Source organism: Myotis brandtii, unplaced genomic scaffold (assembly GCF_000412655.1).
Source record: "Myotis brandtii unplaced genomic scaffold, ASM41265v1 scaffold450, whole genome shotgun sequence".
NCBI classification, from domain to species: Eukaryota; Metazoa; Chordata; class Mammalia; order Chiroptera; family Vespertilionidae; genus Myotis; species Myotis brandtii.
Window position 1 is genome coordinate 298634 of NW_005367210.1, and position 23346 is coordinate 321979.

The following is a 23346-nucleotide window of genomic DNA, read 5'->3' on the forward strand; positions in this document are numbered from 1 at the left end:
AGGCGCACAGGCGCCCTGAGCGGAGAGAGCGCGGGGAGCGCCCGGGAGAGTTGCGCCAGAAGTATATAGAGCAAGTGCGTTCCGGAACAGATTTTGTCATTTACTTTGCTTTTCTTATTTGTAAAGTGATGCTGATAATAATGAGAGTACTAACTCAGTTATTGGGAAAGTGCTGAGAATACTACCACGCATATAGTACCTACTTCACAATGAAAAGCTCGTGTTTTTGCTTACAAGGATCTTACCTCCTATCTCACCTACCCACATGCTCCTGTCATCATACCTGGCGACTTCAGGCCTTGATCAGAACCATTCTATGTGGTTCCGCAGGCTGTTCACTGCACAGCGCCAGGAGGCGCCTTTCACAGACGATTATGTGACCAGTGTCCCCCTTGGAGCTGCACAAACCTGGCCACTCATCCAAGATGAACATGTCTTATCAGATCTTTGACCACTTTCTCATCTTCAATGACAGTGCTTTCTCTCCAGTTGGCCACGCATTCCCTCGGTCACACCCCTATTGTCGAGGCCAGAAACTGCCCCACACACCTCAAGTTCCCTCGATTCTGGTTGCGGGGTGACCCCTACCAAACTGCTCTTTATTCTCTCCAGACATCCAGCCCCCTGGGTTTACTCCTCGCCTCCCTTGCTTTCATGTTCAATTCAAATTCCATGGTCCATCTATCATTACAAGTCATTTTTAAAAAGGCCCTCTGGGTAGGTTTCACAAGCAGAAACGATTACTTTGAGGTTAATTTGATTTTTAAAACGAATATTCAATTTATTAAAATTAGAAATCCCCAAATCGAGTTTTCTTAATTTCAACGAACAAATTTTACAATTCCATTCATAAATCTAGTCATTTTAACAATCACATCATTGGTCACATTAATAAACTTGATTAAATTCCTTTTGAAGATTTGACATTGCACTTATAAATTTAATAATTCACTTTTCTTTTTAAGTATCACAATTTTCTAACAAAGCCTTTTGGGATTTTATGTAATTCTTGTGAATGAAATAAACTTATATGTTAAGTCATGAGTTCTTTTAAATGTATCAATACAAATTTAATAAGACTTCGACTTAAAATCACAAGTCAAATCTATTATTCAAATATGTTTGTAATCAGTACAAGAATCTGTTAGAATTTCCAAAATTATCTTAAATATTACAAGAATTTAAAGCATCACATTTTTGCATAGATTGCTTAATGCAAAAAATATTAGCACTGCGAGTTTAAAACATTTCTAGTTGTGATTCTAAATTGTAGTTGAGGTTAAAAGATGCGTATTGTCCTAAAGCAGCAGTTCTCAACCTGTGGGTCGAGACCCCTTTCGTGGTTGAATGACCCTTTCACAGGGGTCGCCTAAGACCATCGGAAAACACATATATAATTACATATTGTTTTGTGATTTATCACTATGCTTTAATTATGTTCAATTTGTAACAATGAAAATACATCCTGCATATCAGATATTTACATTATGATTCATAACAGTAGCAAAATTACAGTTATGAAGTAGCAATGAAAATAATTTTATGGTTGGGGGTCACCACAACATGAGGAACTGTATTAAAGGGTTGCGGCATTAGGAAGGTTGAGAACCACTGTCCTAAAGAATTGTCGTTCCAATTTGGGAGTAATATACTCAAGCAATTTGGGGTATTTCTTTGTTACTGTGCTGGCCAGTGAATTCTTGTCTATAGTAATGATGGGACAAGGATCTGCTCTCCTCCCCATCATCACAATTCTAGGGCTAAGCAATATGTTGTTATTGTGAGGCTTGGGCCAGCTCTCATTCTCTGTAACACAAGAAGGTGACTGGCTCTCAGGGAAAAGAGAGAGGGTCAAGCAACTGCCAGATGCTTAGCAAGATGAATGGAGATAACCAATTCCTGTCCCAGGCTGATACCCACCTTGTGTGCAGCACATTGTCTAATTGCAGTTCATTACCATGGAACTCTATATGTCAGCATGATCAATCATTTTGCCTCATAATTCCTAATGCTCATTCTCTTTGAAAGGAGATCTAGGTGGCAAATGAGAATTGTTTAAAATAATGAATTACCATTTATTTATATAAAATGTATATTAAAAAATGATTTCAGAGAGAGGAAGAGAAACACCAATGATGAGAATCATTAGTCGTCTGCCTCCTGTTACACCACCTACTGGGGATTGAGCCTGCAAACCGGAGCATGTGCCCTGACGGGGAATAGAACAGTGACCTCCTGGTTCATGAGTCAGTGCTCAAACACTGAGCCACACTGGCCGGGTGAGATGGGAATTTTAAAGCCTTCCTGAATCAACAGAAATGAGCGTACTCAAGCATTGTGATGGTCATTTCCATTGCTGTTACATGAGCTTGGAGCCTGTAGGTAAGCCAGAGCCTGCTGGGCCGGTCTGCCATGGGGCCAAGGACACCAGGAAGCACATGTATCTTGGAAGATCCCAAATCACAAACATGTCGATTACTGAACCCATTTGTTTGCTCAACAAATATTCATGGACCTTAACCAGTCCAGGCCAGTGCTAGGACCTAACATAATGAAGCTTTCTTCTCTGCCTTCCTGGACAGCTCAGGTTAGGGAGATGGCCTCTTCAACTATAAAAGGTGAAAAGTTCAAGGTTGTAGAAGCCCAAATCACACAGAGGGGTGATGAAGGATTTCTAAGCTTTTATAGAGGGTTGGGTAGCAGTCAGTCAGTTGGTGTAGGGAAGAGCATTTTAGCTGAGAAAATAGCACAGGCACTATCATGAAGCTAAGAGAAAGCAAACCAGCCTAGAAACTGTGCTTTAGTGTTCTTACAGCACAGTATAAGAGAAAGTGGACTCTGACACCAGTGAGGGCAGAGACGTGTGCTGGAGCAGGTCAGGCGGGATTGCTCGGGAGTTTGGACGGGATGAAGTCAGCAGGGTGGAATTAAATATTTTTAGCACTGAATGTGGTCTTTGATGTCACCTACTTTAATCTTCATTTCCAGTATAAGAGTCACCTTTACTTATCCATATGTTTATGGAATACCAAACCCGTGCCAGTCTGTGACATATCCTCTTCCCCTTGAGTGTGGGCAGCACTTGTGAATATGATGGGATTTTACTCTTGTGATTAGGTGATGTTATAAGACAAAGACGAAGGGATTCTGCAGATAAAACCAGGATCCCTAAAAAGGGAGTTTGACCTGGGTGGACCTAATCAGATGATTCATTTAAAAGAAGTTGGGGGCCTTCTCTGAAGAAATTCAAAGCAGCGATTCTCCTATTGCTTTTTAAGAAATGAACTTCCATGTTGTGGAGAAGGCCAAACAGCGTATAGCAGGCAGCTTCTAGGAGTGGAGGGCCTCAGTCCTATACCAAAAGAAACTAAATTTGGCCAACAGTAAGTTTGGAAGAGGGCATGGAGCCTCAGTTGAGATCACAGCCTTGCCTGACTTGATTTTAGCCTGGTGAGACCTGAGTAAAGGACCTGTCTAACCCACACTTGGATACCTGCACTGCAAAACCAAGATAATTAAATTTGTGGTATTTTATTACACAGCAAGCGACTGAAAAATCTCACCCCAAAAAAGCCCAGGCAAAGATTTATTGGCTCATGTAACTGAAGTTTTTGCCCTTCTGCATCCCCTATCTCCACCTCTCAGCTACCCACCTCTTCATGTTGACTGAATTACAACCCCACAAAGCCTTTGGGGTCTTAATACGACCCTGACAGCCTGGTCTCACCATACAGTACTTTCTACATCAGACTGAATACCTTAAATTCTTTGTCTCAGCATTTCTAAGAGTGTTTGTCTTACTGCCACCTGCCTAGACTGAACCATTCGCTGTAGTCACCATGTGGCCATTGGTTAGGGCTCAATCTTTTTTTTTTTTAAATATATTTTATTGATTTTTTACAGAGAGGAAGGGAGAGAGATAGAGAGTTAGAAGCATCGATGGGAGAGAAACATCGATCAGCTGCCTCCTGCACACTCCCTACTGGGGATGTGCCCGCAACCAAGGTACATGCCTTTGACCGGAATTGAACCTGTGACCCTTCAGTCCACAGGCCGATGCTCTGTCCACTGAGCCAAACCAGTCAGGGCATTAGGGCTCAATCTTATGCTCTACCATTGAGCCAGGGATGGAGCCTTGTAGGTGAAAGATTTTAATGATTGCCCTAGGATTTACAACACGCATCTTTAATCAATTTGCCTTTGACAGTAGATTCCCATTTCCTTCCTTCTAGTCTTCATGTTATTATCATACTTTTATTTTCTTCTAAAATCCCTTTTCCCCATCTCCTACTATTGCTTTCCCCACCCCACACTTGCAGACAACCACTTAACTATGTTTTGTGGCTATAGTTTGAATTTTCTAGAATTTTAAATGGATGGAATTATACAGAATGTAGTCTTTTTGGTATGGCTTTCAGTCAACAAAATTATTTTAAGACTAATCCATGTTGCTGCATGTATCAAGTTTATTTCTTTTTATTGCTCAACATTTCATCGTATGGTTTTACAATTCGTTTATCCATATGCTATAAACACACAATTCATTGCTAATATTTTTGCTTTAGACCAGGGGTTAGCAAAGGATGGTCCATTCACAAACCAAAACCAGCCCGCTGCTTGACATTCTATGGCCTTTTACAATTTTAAATGAAGAGAAAAAAATCAAAAGATTAGTGGCACATAAAATATGAAATTTAAATCTCAGTCCAAAAATAAAGTTTTATTGAAACAGCCATGCTCATTTGCCTGTTGCCTAAGACTGCTTTTATTTATGCTACAACAGTAGAGTGGTTGCAGTAGAGATCATGACCTGCAAAACCTAGAATACTTATCTGTTCCTTTTTTTTTTTTTGATGATGAAAAATACATTTATTTTTTAATGTATACATGTACACTGATAGTCCGACAGAAAACTTTATGACTCTGTTTGATATTATCAATGGGACTTTTGCTGCTGCATCACTGATGACAGAGATTTTACATCAGGTTTATATTTCGTGACCTTCAGAGATATGCATGAGCTACTACTTTCATCCGTCAGGCTACTCCTATTACGAGACTTAACAAAATTCATCACTGAGAACAAAGATTCACAAGCGTATGTGGATGAAACCAAAACACTGGTCGGATCTAGGAAGGCAGGGAGAGTTAAGGCAGAGGCATAGAAATTGCTCTTCCCCTCTCATCAATCCATGTCTATGGTGTTTAAGATAACTTGTTATGTAAAATTATTGATCTAAGATGCACCTACACTGAATTTATCTGAAAAATAAAAAAGTCAATATTAAGAAAAAAATTGTAAATGGAAGATTATAAGTGAGGGTTTCACGTGCCAGCAAAAGTTACTGGTGTGCCATGGGTTGCCCACCCCTGTGCTAGGGACATGGGTTCAAATCTGCTGACTAGCGTGCTAACCCGAGCGGATTATGTGATCTTTCTGGATCTCAATCTCATTTGTGAAGCAGTGGGTAGTAAGTAAGCCGGCCTGCTCTGCGTTTGTGAGAAGCACCTAGCCTGGTCCATAGGAAATCTAGGAGCCTGCTATCATCATCAGCCTCATATGCGTTACTGATCTAATACCTCTTCACCCTAAAGCTCACACCTTCCAGCTTTTGGGAGCCCTCCCAATGCTGGGGAAGGGGGCGGGACGCTCTTTTCACCCTGGGACCTCTCATGGGATCTCGGCACAGAGCGCCCCCATCAAAGCCATCGTTGCACCCAACAGCGCCTGCGTGCAGGTCCTTCTTATCTGTTCCTTTACAGAAAGTTTGCCCACTTCATACTTTAGACTTCAGTTAAAGGTAATTAAAAATTTTCATTTAGTCCACTCCCAGTATTCTTTTTTTAATCCTCACCTGAGGACATTTTTTTCCATTGATTTTTAGGGAGAGTAGGAGAGGGTAAGACAGAACATCAATGTGAGAGAAACACGTCATTGGATGCCTCCTGCATGAGCCCTGACCAGGGCCTGGACTGGGGTGGAGCCTGCAACCAAGGTACATGCCCTTGACTGGAATTGAACCCAGGACCCTTTGGTCTGTAGGCCAATGCTCTATCCACTGAGCCAAACTGGCTAGGGCCCACTTTCAGTATTCTTAATTTTGTTGTATAGATCTAAATTTGTCTGATATCATATTCCTTATGCCTGGAGAACTTCCTTTAGTATTTCTTATAGGTCTTCTGGCAATCTATTTCCTGTTTTTATCTGAGAAAGGCTTTATTTTTCCTTTTTTGAAAGTTATTTGTACTGCGCATAGGATTCTGGGTTTGTTTTTTTCTCTCAGCATTAAAGCCATTCCATCGTCTTCTAGCTTGAATGGTGTCTGGTAATTCTTAAGTATCCTCTGTATGTGCCACTTTATTCCCTGGGTTGCCTGTTAAGATTTTCTGTGTAAGCATTTTGAACATGATATGCCTTTTGTGTATAAATTTATTCTGCTTGGTGTTGAGTTTCTTGGATCTATGGTATGGTGTCTGTCAATTTTGGAAAATACCCAAATTTATTCCTCCAAAATTTTTTTTGCCCACGTTATTTCATTTGGCCTCTTGTACTCCAGCAATCCACAAGAGCATGCCTTCCAGTGGTTCTCAACCTTGGCTGCACATTAGAATCACCTGGGAATCTTTTTAAAATCCTGATTTCTGGGCCTCATCTTCCGGAAATTGTTTCTTTGTTATGGGGTGGGGCCACAACATCATCAGTAACAAGAAACAGAATTTCCGGAGGATGAGGCCCAGAAATCAGGATTTTAAAAAGATTCCCAGGTGATTCTAATGTGCAGCCAAGGCCGAGAACCACTGCTTTACACCAAAAGGCTGCAGGTTTGATCCCCAGTTGGGTTGTGTAGGGGAGGCAAATGATCAATGTTTCTCTCTCCGCCCCCTTCCTCTTCCTCTAAGGATTAGTAAAAACATAACCTTGGTGAGGATTAAAAAAGAAAAAAGATCATGCCTTGGGTAGCTGCTGCAACTTCAGCATGGGACTCAGAAGGAGCCGCCCCCACATGGAACAAACCTGAATCCAATCAACATAGTTGCTCAGCCCAGCCAATCCTCAACCTGAAGTAGAGCTGCTTGGCTGAGCCTAGTTTAGATCAGTTGAACCTAGATCTGCTGACCTAGAAATTTCTGTGAGGATAAACATTTTTGTTCAAAGGACCACAGAGCAAAAGCAAGAGAAAGAAAAAAGTTTATCTGCATTGGCTGGCTAGAAACCTGAACAGGATTCCTGGCAGCACAGGTATGCAAAAGCATTCCAGGAAGCAGAACTAAGCCCGGCGAAATGGGTTCAAATCTCAGGTGCTGGCCCTGGCAGGTTGAATTGCTAAGGGTGGGCCTCTTCTTAGCCAGCTCCAGCAGCCCCCACTCTGGGAAGGACTCCCTGACTATTTTCCCTTCCCTAAGAGCTCAGGACTCCTTTCTCCTACTGTTTTTCTGTGACATCTATCTTAACCTCAACCCCAAGGCAACTACAATTAATATTTTGTTTTCTTCCAATCCTTTCTTTCTAGCAACAGCCCTTTCAAGTGCCAGGGGATTGTTTCAGTTTCCACCTTGAAAGGCCCAGAGGTTGTCTCCTATCTCCCTGGGGGCATTCTAACCCTATCCCCAAAGGCTCATCTGTTTGCAAGCCTGGTGTCTTAGGGGCCACTGTGACTTCAACATCCACTTACCTTCAGGATGAACTCTGAATTTGTTTCTGTCACCCAGGAATTTCCATTTCTTTCCTTGAAATTGGCTATTTATTTGAAAGTAAATTATGTTAATTTTAGTCAGCATCTTCAATATTTGGAGCAGGAGTTAGCTGACTACAATTTTTGACTGGGCAATCTGATTTTTAACCCTGGGGTGTTTTTTTTTTTACACAGATGAAATGATTCCTCATACACAATTTCATTTCCTGCTTTTGCATTTGAAAAGCACACATTACTCCACAGGATTGAGTCTCATGGACAACAACAACAGTTTGTTGAAAGGCATCTTACAGGTGAGTACATAAGGAACCCTGGGTTGAGAAGCTGAGTGGGTGAATGAGAAACAGAATGAGGTATACATGAGATGTGGAGAGCTGTGGCTATTTGGATTCCTTCATAGAACTGCTCAATACACAGAAGCAAGGTCCTGCCTTTCTAGTTAAGCCTACAAATGTTTGACTCTGACTCACAGGGTGGGATCAGGGAACCACTTACCAGCCGTTGTTGCTTTTCCTTTTCAGAAGAGCCAAGAAAACACTGCCAAAGCAGGTGATGTAAGAATGAAGCTGACTCAGAAATACCCAATCGCCTTAGGAACTTCTCCAATAAACAGACTGGCCATCCTATAAACTCCCATATAGAGGTACCTGGGGAGAGCTTCTTACAGTAAGGCCAGTAAGAATCCCTGGTGAATATAGCCACAGAGAGGCAAATCCAGATAGCAGTTTGCTATAGTGCAAGAATATTTGGCTTTTAGTAGAAAATTTAAAAACTCAGAGGAGACAGATAGAATCTTAGAGGGAAATCGTAGAGGGTGGGAACAAGGCAATTCAAATTAGATCCTTGACCTGCATCTGTTGAGAACCTGTCATGTTTAACGTATGCATATTTTCCCTTTCTAGCATAAGACACTTTACAGCCACGAATAAAAAAGTATAGCATCTCTTTAGATGTGGCATCATTTTCTGTGCATAATCTGGTCAGGATCATTGTTTAGCCTCCAGTCACTTATAATTTCACCAACCACTCATTAAAGAAACCTTTTCTTATGTTAATTCAGTCTGGGGTTTGTGGCTTATAATTACACTTGCAAGCCTCAGGTCAAGTTTCTACTGACCTTGAGATGCTCTTTATGCAACAGTACTTTTATTAACTTTTTGTGTGGTGGGGAAGGGTAAGGTGGAGGTGAGAACAGAGGATGAAATTACCATTTATTGAGCATCTATTATGAGTCTGGTGTGGTGCTAAGCATTGTCCTTGTGCTACTCTAGTCAATCATCTTCAATACTGAGGGATAGTGGCCCACTTTAAAGAAAAAAAAGGTTTTATAATTAAGCACAGATTAGTAAGACATACAAGATCATCAGGGAGTTTATATGCAGGTGAGGAGATAGACAATAAATAAATCAACAAAATAATACCATAAAAGTGCAGGTGTTTAAAAAAAAAAAGAAAAAGTGCAGGTGTTGCCCTGGCTGGTGTGACTCAGTGGTTAGAGTACTGACCCTCATACCAAAGGGTCTTGGTCAAGGGCATGTATCTGGGTTGTAGGTTCAAACCCCGGTCCCAGTTGGGACTGGTGTGGGAGGCAAACAATGGATGTGTCTGTCTGTCTGTCTCTCTCTCTCTGTCTTCTTTCTCTTCCCTCCCTTCCACTGACACTAAAAAGCCATGGAAAAAATACCCTTGGGTGAGGTTAAGAAAAAGGGCAATGGGATAGTGGTAGTAAAGGCAGTGGGAGGAGCAGGGAGACACTTAAGATAGGGTGGAGCATCAGCTGACATTAAGGTTTTCAGACCCATTTTGAGGAGGGAACTAGGGACTACTTTATTTCAAAGCCTTTGGCTAACTTTTTCCTTAAGGAGGAAAAGGCCCTGGAAGACAGCCTTTCTAGCATGCATGTCACCGATTATAGGCTACCAAACTTATTTGGCCTACCGCCCCCTTTCCAGAAAAATATTACTCAGCCCCTGGAAATTAAATTTTTTAAAATTTTAATAGCAGTTACTCATCGCCCCCAAATGCACCTGTGGCCATCACCGCCCCCCTGGATCGCTGCAGCGCCCACCGGGGGGCGGTAGCGCCCACTTTGGGAATCACTGGGCTATACAGTTCCTAAAGCTGAGGCACAGGGAGGAGGAATTACCAGTAGGGAGGCAGATAAAGACTAATGATTAAACAACTACTCAAACCCAACTCTAGTCTTAGGAGAGAATTTGCTGGTGGGAATCTTTAGGCAGTTATGACAAAACTAGATTTTTCAAGAGATGCTCAAACAGTCAGTATTAATTATAACCACACTTGACAACAGGTGAAACAAGATGAAATTTAAAGATCGAGAGAAAATTAACATTCCCAAGTATGTCAACCAATCTCCAATTTTCTGCACTACTTTAAGGCTATAATAATTAGCCATACCCTGAAAATCTAATTTTACAAAATATACTCCTGTCTCTAACAGGCCCACTCTAACAATTTATCTTCCTATATTTATCATGTATAAAATTGGAATGTTAGAAAGTAAAGTTCATGTTAGACATTTCAGTTTCAAGATATTACACAATGACTACTTTATTTAAAACACACTTCTCAACTCCAAATATTGATAAGATGTAGATGCCATAAGATAGTATGCAGTGAAGATTTAAAGGAAACTAATTTTTAAAAACTGTAAATGAGAAAGAATAAAAGGCAATTCAAGTATATACTTTTGTAAAATTTACTTATTTGGCATTGATAAGTAAGTAAAACCCAGTTTCATCTCTTTTACCAGCCCTCTTGATAGTTTTGATCGGAGCTGCCAAGTATGTGCTCACCAGCACACCTTCATTCCAGGCACTGAGACTTTGCCAAATTGTCTGCGGGACTGGGGTAATCACCTTCCACAGGGCTTATTGCCATTCATTGAACACTGGTCTTTTCTGCTGTGAACAAGCTGTCTCCATGGACCTTTTCACTTAAGAATCATTCAAACTTTCTAAAATCAATGTCAGAGCTGAAAAGGAACTCAGAAGACAACTCACATAGTCTCCTCCTGACTGAACACACACAGAGGTCTGGAGAGTTCCAGAGGAGATTGTATAGTGAAATTACTAGCAAAGTCAGGACCAAGGACTAATCCTCCATAACAGGGGGTCAAGGAAACTAGGTTTATCAAGGGCCTAATAGGTGCATTAATACTTGACATTTACACTGATTCAATTCCAAGGAAGCAGTGGCCCCATTTTATAGATGATGAAACCGATTCAGAAGTTAAGTAATTTGCCAAGTAGCCAAGTGCGTGACAAGGGCAGGAATGAAACCAGTCCTGTTTAGCAACATCACACTCTCTTTCACTGTATCTCAATGTCAAAAACTCCCAGACTTTAGTGCTCCTCAACCAATCTTAAGTCATCCCACTTCACATCCCTATAAACTCAATATTAAATTCAAAGTTACGTGAGAACTAAGCCATCTATCACATACGGTGTCGGTTGGAGAAGCATACTGCTCAGGCTGTAGGGACATTTCATTTGTTTAAATGTTTTTATTAAAAAAAAATTTAAAGACCTTCATGGCACAACTTCTTCCCAGCACAGTTATGTTTTAGTTATACCAATTACAATACAATTACAACCAATAAATCAAGGGGGAGAGGGGGAACTTCTGACTTAAAACTTTAAAAAAAAAAAGGGGGGGGGGGAGAGGGGGAAGCCCACTTCAAACAAAGTTAAAAAAAATACTAAAAAACCTTTTAGAGTAATTGCCAACACAACTGTCTTATATTGGCATTCCATCTCCTGCAATCTGATCAATGCAGACACAGGTAGTGCTGAGAAATAAAGTGTCCCAATACAAGGTATACAGATGAGGTAATTTACAACAAAGAAGTTGTTACTCTGTAAACCCTTGCCCCCTCACTCACCCAATTGGGTCTTTTTTTCATGCTTTTGCAGTGACTCCTTAATTAGCATTTTAAAAAGTTTGTTTCTTTTAAAAGGCTCTTGGGTGGCATTTCAGAGTCCTCTCCATTTACCTTCAGTTTCTTGCAAGGTCTGATGCGTGTTAGGAGGTTCAGCTGTCTGCAGCTCCTCACATCAGCCTCTGCTACACCTAGATTCTCTGAGCTACAAGGGTAGGATGTGAAGTCTTGATTTACAACAACCCTCCTCCCCACCTAAAAAGAAAGAATTTATTAGTCATAGTGTCCTGTTCAAATCACAATCCAGTGCAAACGTAATCACAAATTGCATCTCTGGCACATCCGGTGCTTTTAGCTTCTGCACAAATTCAACATGGTAACCCACACAGCATTCTAGGGCATAAAAGGGTCAAGAACAATAAATATCCACTGTAAGTGGCCACAAGAAAGAAAACCACCTGCCACACAGAGTGTTCTCCCTGTGGTTGAGAAGCATTACAAAAGGAGGCTTTAGCTTTCTCTAAAGTTCATCATTATACTCACTAAAGCCATCACCTTGATAAAGTAAGTTACTAGAGCCAATTTAGGTTACAAAGTTAGATAAGTTCATTAGATTCAACTCCTCAAATAATTACATTTATCTATGACGCCCAGATGAGAAAGGCTTATGAATCTATAAAGGTAGGAGAATGGGGAACTAAGATTTTAGGCCTTAAAACATGTTGGAAGAATTTTTCCTAGTCCCCACAAGCAGCTACTGTAATTAAATTAACAGAAGATACAGAGCTGATGGTTTTGCTATTGTGCTTAAAAAACTAGGCTTCCTCAGTGAAGCACCTGATAAACTTAGGTGGTTGGATTACAGTGGAAAATCCACTTTACATACACACAAACACACAAAACTGGCGACTTTTCCATCCCCAATCCCTGCACTGCTGAGACACAAAGTGAATTTTATGGCAAAGGATCCTTAATCCCCAGAGACGCTTTGGCTTGTGGTGCTTTTTTAAGGCCTCTCTGCCCTGCCCGGTACCATGGGTCAAATGAGGGGTGTATAAAAATGGTGGCCTTAGGAAGCCTCCACGGTACAGGGCTGCAGGCCCCTCAGATGTGAACGTGAGACACCCACCCAGCGAGACCTTTACACAGGGAACTTAAATCTAACCTTGATAAATAAAACCAAACGTTTATTTACACCAAAGAATTCCAACACTGGATCTTTCACATATGAAGGACAAAGTATTATATATATACACACAGCAAAGGGTGGCAGGGCTGTAACAAGAGTTTATAGTTTTCCCACAATTACAGGTCTACCATTTCAGTTTCACTGGAGACAGTGGTTCTGCTCCTACCTCTCAGATACATTTACAAGATTGAGGGGCAGGCCTTCTCACTGAATGGCATGTGAAGAAAGGGGAAAATAAGGAAAGAAGGTGGAAAGCTTAAAATGAAAGTGTGGCCACATCTCCCATTAGCTCTTAAAGCGTTCTTAACATAAAACCTATATAGACAATGTTTTTTTTTCTTTTGTAAAAAGCAATAAATTATACCCAGTAGCTAAATGAATTCAAAATGGCCAAGTCTCCTTCCAACTATAGAGTATGCTGGGAGACGAGAGGGGAGAGGACCAAGGTAAAGAGCCTGGGAGGGAAGGTTATTGAAGTTTTAAACTAAACTTATAAGTGAGTTGGATTTAGGGTCAGGTCAATAAGACATGATTCAGACTGAACAGAAATTTTCAGGACCTGTCAGCACTTTGGGTAGATTTTTCAGCATCTCAATGTAACTATAATTAAGACATATTTCCACTAGATTCACCAGGATAACCCCACTGAAGCACTTTGGGAATAAAGTGATGTAAATGACGAGCAGTACACTGCTTTTATAGGTTGGGTCCTCCCTCCTTCCTTCCCACCTCCCTTGAAGAAGCTACATTTTTGTAATCTCTGGAAAAGAGCATGAGATACAAGCCCCCTGCCCCAAAGTGTGGGATGGTGGGTGAACAATGGCATGGGAAGAAATCTCCACCCAAATGCAGCAGCAGGAATTGAGGCTGGTTTGTCTTTGTTTTTTAGTGATGAGGAACTGAATTTGGAAGGGGAGAAAAAAAATTGTCTGTGAAATATTCCACTTGCAGGTAATTTTTCAGGGAATCCCCTGAGTTATGAAAAGTTCGAGTTTAAAAAAAGAAAGAAAGAAAAAAAAAAGAAAATCAGCCTATTATAATTCTTTTTTTATGACTGAACTACTATAAATCCACAAGCAACGGTTCAGACACGGTGCTTCTTAAGTATTTCACCCTCCCCGCCAGGCGCAAGCTGCATCAAGGAGAGAGTGGACTCCCCCACCTCTGCTCAGGCCTCAGGAGACAGAAGGGGCCTTTATTGCTGAGCGCCAGCGGCAGCCGGAACAGGCATCCCGAGGGGGTTGGCAGCAGCAATCACTGGTGAGCCTGCCAGAGGTCCGAGGGGTGAAGGGGTTGGCACTGAAGAAATCCCTGAAAGAAACAGATGAGGGTAAGTCAGAGACACCAACCATGGACATCTTAGTCACCAGTTTTCCATAGCCCCTATCTCAAAAGTGACACACAAATAATTCTCTTGGTCTGTTCGATACTTCTATGTCTCTGGATCTATTTTTGTTTATCAGTTTATGTTGTTCATTATATTCCACACACAAAAAAATTCTCTTTATTAAAGGCATCTCCTTTGCCAGATTTTTACAAATTAAACTGATTTCAAATTAAGTCCTCACAAATTAAAATGGCAAGTTCTAATTAATTTAGGAGGTAAAGAAATCCATGCTTGGAGAGTTTAAGCAGTTTGACCAAAGGTAAACAGCTAGTAAAGTTGGCAACTATGCTTGGGTTCCAACCCAGGCCTCTCTATGGCAGCACTGTGCAAATTTCCTGTTCTATAACCTGTGCTAAACTAGTGGCCACTAACCACATTTAGCTACTGAGCACTTGAAATGTGGCTAGTGTAACTACGAAACTGTTTTTTTGTTTTGTTTTTTAACATTTATTAAATTTTGCTTAATTTAAATAGCCACCTGTGGCTAGTCACCACCATACTGAACAGCAGAGGGCTAGAGTAAAAACTCATGTGCTTATATCACACTGCCAGCTAAAATTTCAAAAAAAAGTTATTTTTAGTGGGGAAAGGAGCACTTCCCACCTCTAAGCTAAAACATTATTTGAGGAAGTTCAAAAGAATATACAGTGAATAAATCTCCCCTGCCCTGTCACTATGGCACCATTTCTAGGGTATATCCTTCTAGAAATATTTTATGCATATACATGAACACAATTTTATCAGAATATTCATATGGATACCATATATAGAAATGTGATTATATACTTTTGCCCACTCCTGGTCTTGGACATGGCTCTGCACCTTGCTTATTTTATTTTCACATTATCTTGGAGTTGGAGCTAGAAAAGAACACGAAACACTCATTCTTTTCTCTGGCTGCATAGCATTCCACTGAATGGATGTCCCATAATTCATTTAACAGTTCCCTACTGAGAGCTGTTTTCAATATCTTGCTATTACAAATAAGGCTACGACCTCGGACATGCATCATTTTGCACATAGGCAAGATTCCCAGGTGATAAATTCTAGAAGGCAGCTAGCTCATTAACAGTAATTCTTTGAGGGTGTCTGAGTAAAGGACCTCACTACAAGTGTACCCACGTGGATCTGCCTATATGTATAATTCTCACAATATGGGCCTATAATTTCTTTAGAATAATTGTGTACTCTATACAAAAACTTGCTCTAAATCGTAGTGACTCAACAATAAGGAAAAATAATTTCATATATTTACAATTTATTAGGTACATGGTAATTGCTTCGGGGGGGGGGGGGGGGAAGAAATCAAAGAACCATTCTTTTACTCATATACACCCCGTGTGCAAACCCCACATCTTCTCTCCCCAATTTCTTTTTTTTTTTTGGTTCCCACACCAGGAGTCGAATCTCCCCAATTTCTTAATCTTGTTTCTGAGGACCATGTCAACTACTGTCACTCTAAACTATGAGATAAAAGGATCACCTTTTATTTTTCATGGCTTGTTGGGACATTCATGTCCCTCTGACACACTTTGGGGATTCCTAGAAGAGCCTGTTGATAGCCTACTCAAAGTAGTGTCACTGAGGTATATCAGATGTCAAAAGCATCCTGAAGCCTAGTGGAGAGAGCTGCACAGGTTAGTATATCAATATCAATAAGGTAATCATAACAGAGAGAAGAGGAGGTTCACAAGAAATCAGGTCACAACAGGGACCAAATCAGGCCACAAAAACACAAATAAGGAAGAATAATTGACTTCTACTGCTTAAAAAAAAGAAAAGAAAAATTCACTAATGAACTGACCTGTCATCATATTGGCGCTGCTGACAGGCGTACTGCCTCCTGGCATGCTAGATGAGCCCATTCGAGCCTGGTCCTTCACAACAGTGTCTAGAAAAAGACAAAAATGTTAAGTTCTGTTATGCTTAACGATTACTAATGATCTTAAAGTAGTCACGTTCATGCTTTCAATCTTATTTATATTCCATATAATTCCCAGAAGAACTTAAGGTGGCAACTGCCTTGTCTTCACCATGAATTAGACAAGTAATAGAAAATAGAATTATCTTTCCTGTCAAACTAGTAAAGGCAACCTATAAGATTAAATGGTAGGAAGATGAGGTAATTATTCATGGTAGATCTAATTTAAAACAAAACTGAGCCTGTTAGGGTTTAATAAGATAATATAATCTAACCTAGCCTAGAGTGATATATTATCAGAGTGAAATGATCTTATTGCAGCCCACAACTCAACTGGTTAAGCATGGTACCAAATAGGCCAAAGTTATATCTTGTGCAAATTAGTGCTATTACCATAGACTTCAGGTCATTCTGCTTCAGATACAGGAGACTGGGCAACCGCATAATCAGTTCACTACAAAACCACTCCAACACTCCAAGGAATAATCCAATGTTGAAGCTAACATCACAGTGGAGATGGAGTGGGTCTAATTGATATTTTCACCCAGGACAGCACAGTTAGCTATATCACAAACCTAAGTCAAGGTGTTCATACAGTTAAGATTTTGAAGCTTCCTTGGCTCTCCAATAAATTATAACCAGAGACAGGACAGATATAGGGCTATGTATATATATATATGTAAAAGCCTAAGCAACCATCCAACCGTCCAACCAGTAGCTATGACGTGCACTGACCACCAGGGGGCAGATGCTCAATGCAGGAGCTGCAAGCTGTGGTGACTTGGCAGCTCGGCTCTAGAGTGACACACCTGGAACCAGAGAGGAGGGAGCCTGATTCTGGGGTTCGTCACCAGAGAACCGTCCTCTCGCAATCTGGGACCCCTCAGGGGATGTTGGAGAGCCAGTTTTGGCCCGATCCCCACAGGCCAGGTGGATGGACCCCACCCGCCAGTGCAGGAATCCATGCACTGGGCCTCTAGTTCATTATTAGCTAACCTCTGAGAAGTGTCACTAACACAGTAAGAAAAGCAGTTTTTTTTAGGAACAATCATGTATTAAGTACTGTCAGACAAGAATCCTTCCAACAATTCTGTAAGACAGTTGCCATCACTGTCCTCATTTGAAGAAACCAAGGCTCACTGTGGGTGAAATAACTTTGCCACAGGCTAAGCAGAGCTGGGATTCCAACTCTCTTCTGGCGGGACCATGGGTCCACAGTTTTCTTCACAGCATATATTTTCCCTTGTCTTGTACAGTCTGCTGGGCAGGCCTGCACAGGCTCTATGGATTGAACAGTTGGACTCACAGAAATAGGGGTGTTCCATGGCTTCTCTTGCAGTGAGCCGTGACTGGTGGTCATATCGCAGGAGCTTGTCCAGGAAATCCAAGGCCTCAGGGCTGACAAGGTGCTGGTTTTCACTGTGGACAAAGCGTTCCCATCGCTTACGGGAGTGTCTGCAGAGCCAAAAGGGATAATAAGAAATGAACAAGGGGCAGAGAAGCCCAACATTTATTTCACTCCTAAATTTTCCTTAGTGACTAGGAGCCCAGCCACTAGCAAAAAGAAATCAAAACTCAAGAGAGCAGTTTTATAGCACTCTGTCACTGGGGAGACAACCAAGCTAACTGGAGAGACTGAAAACAGCAGTGTTGCACAAAAGAGAAATCTGGGTGCTCACAATTTTATAAACCATAATTCATGTTCCTTTACAATACTGAATACTTCTGCACAGCAAGGAGGGTCAGGTGCCTGGTCTCACCAGGCCTCTTTTCCATCCATCCCCTCACACATTCCTGGCATCTCTGCCTTTGCATCAGGAAAGTCCACCTCCTGGTAAGTGGTGAATGAATTAGTATTGTGCCTAGCCACTATTTTCAGAGTCTGTTCATTGTCTGTCTGCACATCAGTCTTGAAACATACATTTCCTATTACTATTTATTTCTCTTGCAGTGGTTCTCAACCTTCTGGCCCTTTAAATACAGTTCCTCATGTTGTGACCCAACCATAAAATTATTTTCGTTGCTATTGTTATGAATCGTAATGTAAATATTTGATATGCAGGATGGTCTTAGGCGACCCCTGTGAAAGGGTCGTTCGACCGCCAAAGGGGTCGCGACCCACAGGTTGAGAACCGCTGTAGAGGGTTTTGTCATTTGGAGAAGCTAAGTCAACTATAGCCCTTCTATTAGAATCTACATTTCATTACTTTTACAGGAATCCTCTGACAATAATCTCCACACCTGTCCTGTAAGTGAATTTGGGAAAACTGCCAGTCAATCCAGTGATTTTATCACAGAATCACCCAAGCAGCACCCTGTAGTACAGGACCAGTGATGCTTTAGCAGTGCTGGCAAAGAGGATGTAACTATTTTTTTAAAATAGTTTTAAAGAAATATATTTTATTGGTTTTTAGAGAGAGAAAGTGAGAGGGAGAGAAACATCAATGTGAGAACAAAACATCGATCAGCTGCCTCCTGCACGCCCCCCACTGGGGAATCAAGCCTGCAATCTGGTATGTGCCCTGACCAGTAATCAAACCGGCAACCTTTCAGTGCACAGGATGACGCCAAACCAACTGAGCCACATGGCCAGGGTCATAACTATTTTTTGATGCATAGATTTTGTTTTATGACTCACCTGCCCAAGATATCATTGAAACGTGGATCTAATTCAATGTTGTATTTGTCAATATAGTCATATAAATCTTCTGTCCCCAGAACCTTGGCTATCCTCACCAACTAGGATTGAAGAAAGACAAAAACCCACACAACAATCATGTTACAAGATTAAATCAACAAACAGCCATGATTGGATTAACAGCAAGGGATCATCGTGGCTACAAGATATGAACATACACTCAATTTACTTCAGATTTCTGTGTACCGTAGGAATAATTTCCACACAAAATTCTCTAAATCAGAACTCAATGTGATGGTGTAAAAAAAGAAAAAACAAACAATGATATAACCTGGTTCCTTTCCCTTGAAACGTCTCCCAGATGAAGTCTTATGTTTTTACCCTCACAACCCAGCTAAGGGTGTCACTTCTTTTGGGAAACTCCCCTTGTACACTCAGACCACTCACTTCCACAACTGCCTTTTGTACCTTGTCTACGTTTCTATTCTGACATTTATAACTGTAACTTATTTCCTTGTATGTTTGATTCCCTTACTAGACTATAAACTATTTGAGAGGCTGGACTAATCTTTTTCCTTAGTACTTTTAAAAATATGTTTTTATTGACTTTTTGTAGAAAGAGGAAGGGGAAGGGAGAGATAGAAACACCGATGAGAGAAACATTATTGATCAGCTGCCTCTTGCATGCCCCTGGGTTTGGATTGAGCCCCAAATCCAGCATGTGCCCTGACTGGAAATTGAATCAGTGACCTCTTAGTGCCTGGATGGACGCTCAACCACTCAGCCACACAGGCCAGGGCTAAACTAAACTTAAAAAAAAAAAAAAAAAAAAAAAAAAAAAAATAGTTTTAAAATAGAAACAAAGTAGTAACAAAACCGAAGAGATTCAATGGATAGAAATGTTATTGTTTCTGAGGGTTCTGCTGTCAGTGTTTTCTGATTTTGCTAAAGACCAAACTTTTAGTTGGAAGAAACAAGTCAAGTCACCTGCCTAAGGCTATGTACTCTAACTCTCTATCCCTCTCCCTTCCACTCTGTGAAAAATCAATAAAATATATTAAAAAAGAAAAAAGAAAGAAGTCTTCCCCAACCCCGCATGGCGCCTGATAAAGACTTGTTGATTTTAACTGATCTTCAAGGGGAAGTGGAGCTAGTTTAAAAAACATCATCTATATTTCTACTGACATACACCAACTCAATCCATATAAAGATACAAAAGGAGCCCTAGCTGGTTTGGCTCAGTGAATAGAGCGTCGGCCTGTGGACCAAAGGGTCCCAGGTTCGATTCCAGTCAAGGGCACATACCCAGGGTTACGGGTTCGGCCCCCAGTGGGGGGCGTGCAGGAGGCAGCCAATCAATGACTCTCTCTCATCATTAACGTTTCTATCTCTCTCCCTCTCTCTTCCTCTCTGAAATCAGTAAAAATATATTAAAAAAGAGACAAAAGGATCATAGAAATACCATATATAAATCAACATGTTGAAGAAAATATTCCCAACTTTAGTGAAAACTCACATTAAAGGATTCTAAGGTAATGTCCTATTTTACATGTATAATTTACAATGAAACAAGCAAACAAATCAAAAGACTAGGGGAAAAACTCAGTGATTTCAAAAGGCTAGAGTGAACGGTAGCTCCCAAAACACCAATATGAGAATCAATGTTGGGCTGACTGAATAAGCCATGAATTGAAAATTATTCTAGGGTCTCACTCTAAAAGATTGGGATGGGCATCTATATTTTAGCAAAATCCACCAGTTTCTACTAAGTAGCTAGATCTCATCATCACTAGGTTAGCCCAGTAAGTTGCCTAATGAGAACAACATGTATCACCTGATCATAATTGTCATGTCCATGAAAAAATGGCTCCTTCCGAAAAATCATACTTGCCAGCATACAGCCCAAACTCCACATATCCAAACTATAATCGTACATCTGCATTGAAGTTAAAAAAAAAGTAAGTTATAAATGAAATGATAAGAATAAATTATCTTGTACTTTCCAAATAAAAAATTACTATTTAAAAAAAATATCACTCCACTAAAATGTCCAAAAACCAATAACATCTTCATATACATTTTTCAATTTTTTCTTCTATGCATTTCCCCCCATTTTAAAACAATCTGTACATACTATCTTGAATTACCTTTTTCACTCACATAAAAACACCTCAAGTTGTTAGGCTCTGGAAACCATTTAATGTGTAACATTATTTTATTGCATAAATGTTTCAGAATTTAATCTTTAATTTCCCTATAATAGGATAATGTTTTGTTTAATAATACAAATAATTATAAATAATATCATAAAGAATATTTTTGGCCCTGGTCATGTTGCTCAGTTGGTTATAGCATCATCCTGATATGCCAAGGTTGTGGGTTCAATCCCCAGTCAGGGCACATATAAGAATCAATCACTGAGTGCATGAATAAGTGGAACAAAAATCAGTATTTCTCAAAAAAAAGCAATACTTTTTTTTTTAAAAGAAAGAATATTTTTATTCACAAAATGTTCAAACTCAGGGTTATATCCTCAAGATCCTAGAAAAATAATTTCTAGGACAGTTTTAACTTGTTTTTTTAAATATACATATATTTTATTGATTTTTACAGAGAGGAAGGGAGAGGGATAGAGTCAGAAACATCGAGGAGAGAGAAACACTGATCAGCTGCCTCCTGCACACTCCCCACTGGGGATGTGCCCGAAACCAAGGTACATGCCCTTGACCGGAATCGAACCTGGGACCCTTCAGTCTTCAGGCTGGCGCTCTATCCACTGAGCGAAACCGGCCAGGGCCAGTCTTAACTTTTTAAGGTATCTGATAACATCTGGGAGGACTGGGCACGAAAGGTACTACCAAGGATTTTGTTTCTGTGAGAAGAGGGCTTTTTTAGTAAAGGGAAGGTCTTTATATATAGAACTAGAAGCCTGGTGCACGAATTCATACACAGGCGGGGTCCAGCTGGCCCGCCCTGATTGGGGCCGATCAGGGGTGGGGCCGGCTAAGGCAGTGGTCGGCAAACTGCGGCTCTCGAGCCACATGCGGCTCTTTGGCCCCTTGAGTGTGGCTCTTCCACAAAACACCACGTGTGGGCGCACGCGTACAGTGCGATTGAAACTTTGCGGCACATACGCAGAAGTTGGTATTTTGTGGAAGAGCCACACTCAAGGGGCCAAAGAGCCACATGTGGCTCGAGAGCCAGTTTGCCAACTACTGGAAGGGGCCGCAGGTGGTTGGCCGGCTGGCCCCACTCCCTATCAGGCCGGTTGGCCAGCTGCAGTGGGCGTCATAGCTACCGGTGGTTCCAGTCATTCTGGTGTTCTGGTTGCTGGGTTTTTATATATATACTAGAGGCCTGGTGCACAAAAAATTGTGCACTCAGGGGGTCCCTCAGCCCGGCCTGTGCCCTCTCGCAGTCTGGAACCCCTCAGGGGATGACCACCTGCTGGCTTAGGCCCGCTCCCTGGGGGACTGGGCCTAAGCTAGCAGTCAGACATCCCTCTGGCAGCTTGGGAGCCCTCGGGGGATGTCCACTTGCCAGCGGGGAGCAGGCCTAAGCTGCAGTCGGACATCCTTAGCGCTGCTGAGGAGGCAGGAGAGGCTCCCGCGGGGAGCAGGCCTAGCTGCAGTCTGACATCCTTAGCACTGCTGAGGAGGCGGGAGAGGCTCCCACCACCACCGATGTGCTGGCAGCCATCAACCTGGCTTGTGGCTGAGCAGAGCTCCCCCTGTGGGAGCACACTGACCACCAGGGGGTAGCTCCTGCATTGGGCGTCTGCCCCCTGGTGGTCAGTGTGTGTCATAGTGACCAGTGATTCCCAGTCGCTCTGCTGTTAGGGTCAATTTGCATATTACCCTTTTATTATATAGGACAGAGGCCTGGTGCATGGGTGGGGGCCGGCTGGTTTGCCCTGAAGGGTGTCCCGGATCAGGGTGGGGGTCCCATTGGGGTGCCAGGCCAGCCTGGGTGAGGGGCTCAGGGCCGTTTTCAGGCTGGCCACACCCCCTTCAGGGAGGAGGGTCCTGCTGGGGTGCCTGGCCAGCCTGGGTGAGTGGCTGATGGCTGTTTGTAGGCTGGCCACAGCCCCTTCAGGGTAGGGGCTCCCCCTGGGGTCCCTGGCCAGCCTGGGTGAGGGGCTGATGGCTGTATGCAGACTGGCCACGGCCCCCAGCCACCCAACCTCCCAGTGGAGGCTGGCTGGAAGCATGTATCTGGGCTTTATTTATCTTCTATAATTGAAACTTTGTTGCCATGAGCGGAGGCCACAGCCGGCTCAGGGCAGGTGGGAAGCTTGGCTTCCTCCATCGCCTGGGCAACCAAGCCTCCTGCTTGCTCCAGCTCCGTGGCTGCTGGACGCCATCTTGGTTGGGTTAATTTGCATATAGTCGTTCTGACTGGCTGGTGGGCGTGGCTTGGGGAGCACAGTAAAGGGATGGTCAATTAGCATCTTTGTCTTTTATTAGTGTAGATAGATACAATTTATGAAAATCTTGAGAGCATTTTTTAGTTTAGTCCTTAGGTTGGTTAAACCTATTCTCTGGAGTTTCTAAATAGAAAAGTTTATCTTTGGTTTACTTTTTCTTCAGTTAGGATCAAATGAAGATCTATTCATA

At 41.8% G+C, this 23346-nt stretch overlaps 1 protein-coding gene and 1 long non-coding RNA gene across 6 annotated transcripts in view; both read right to left on the bottom strand.

Moving 5' to 3' along the window:
• Positions 1-6158: 6158 nt before the first annotated feature.
• LOC106727588 lies at positions 6159-9127 on the bottom strand. Its single transcript, XR_001363815.1, has 2 exons — positions 6919-9127; positions 6159-6593 (listed from the first exon to the last, which is right to left on the bottom strand). It is a non-coding gene; the product is annotated as an uncharacterized LOC106727588 (long non-coding RNA).
• A 2069-nt stretch (positions 9128-11196) lies between these two features.
• The window catches only part of CSNK2A1 (casein kinase 2, alpha 1 polypeptide), a 44275-nt gene continuing 32125 nt past the window's right edge, over positions 11197-23346 (bottom strand). For 4 of the 5 annotated variants that reach the window (XM_014546561.1, XM_014546559.1, XM_014546560.1 and 1 more), the window contains 5 exons: positions 20565-20666; positions 18731-18831; positions 17399-17547; positions 15976-16062; positions 11197-14095 (listed from right to left, as the gene is read on the bottom strand). In XM_014546561.1, coding sequence (XP_014402047.1) covers positions 13980-14095; positions 15976-16062; positions 17399-17547; positions 18731-18831; positions 20565-20666 — 555 coding nt within the window. In that variant the 3' untranslated portion in view covers positions 11197-13979. The remainder of the gene's footprint in view (positions 14096-15975; positions 16063-17398; positions 17548-18730; positions 18832-20564; positions 20667-23346) is intronic. The other variant, XM_014546562.1, reaches the window with a different exon arrangement.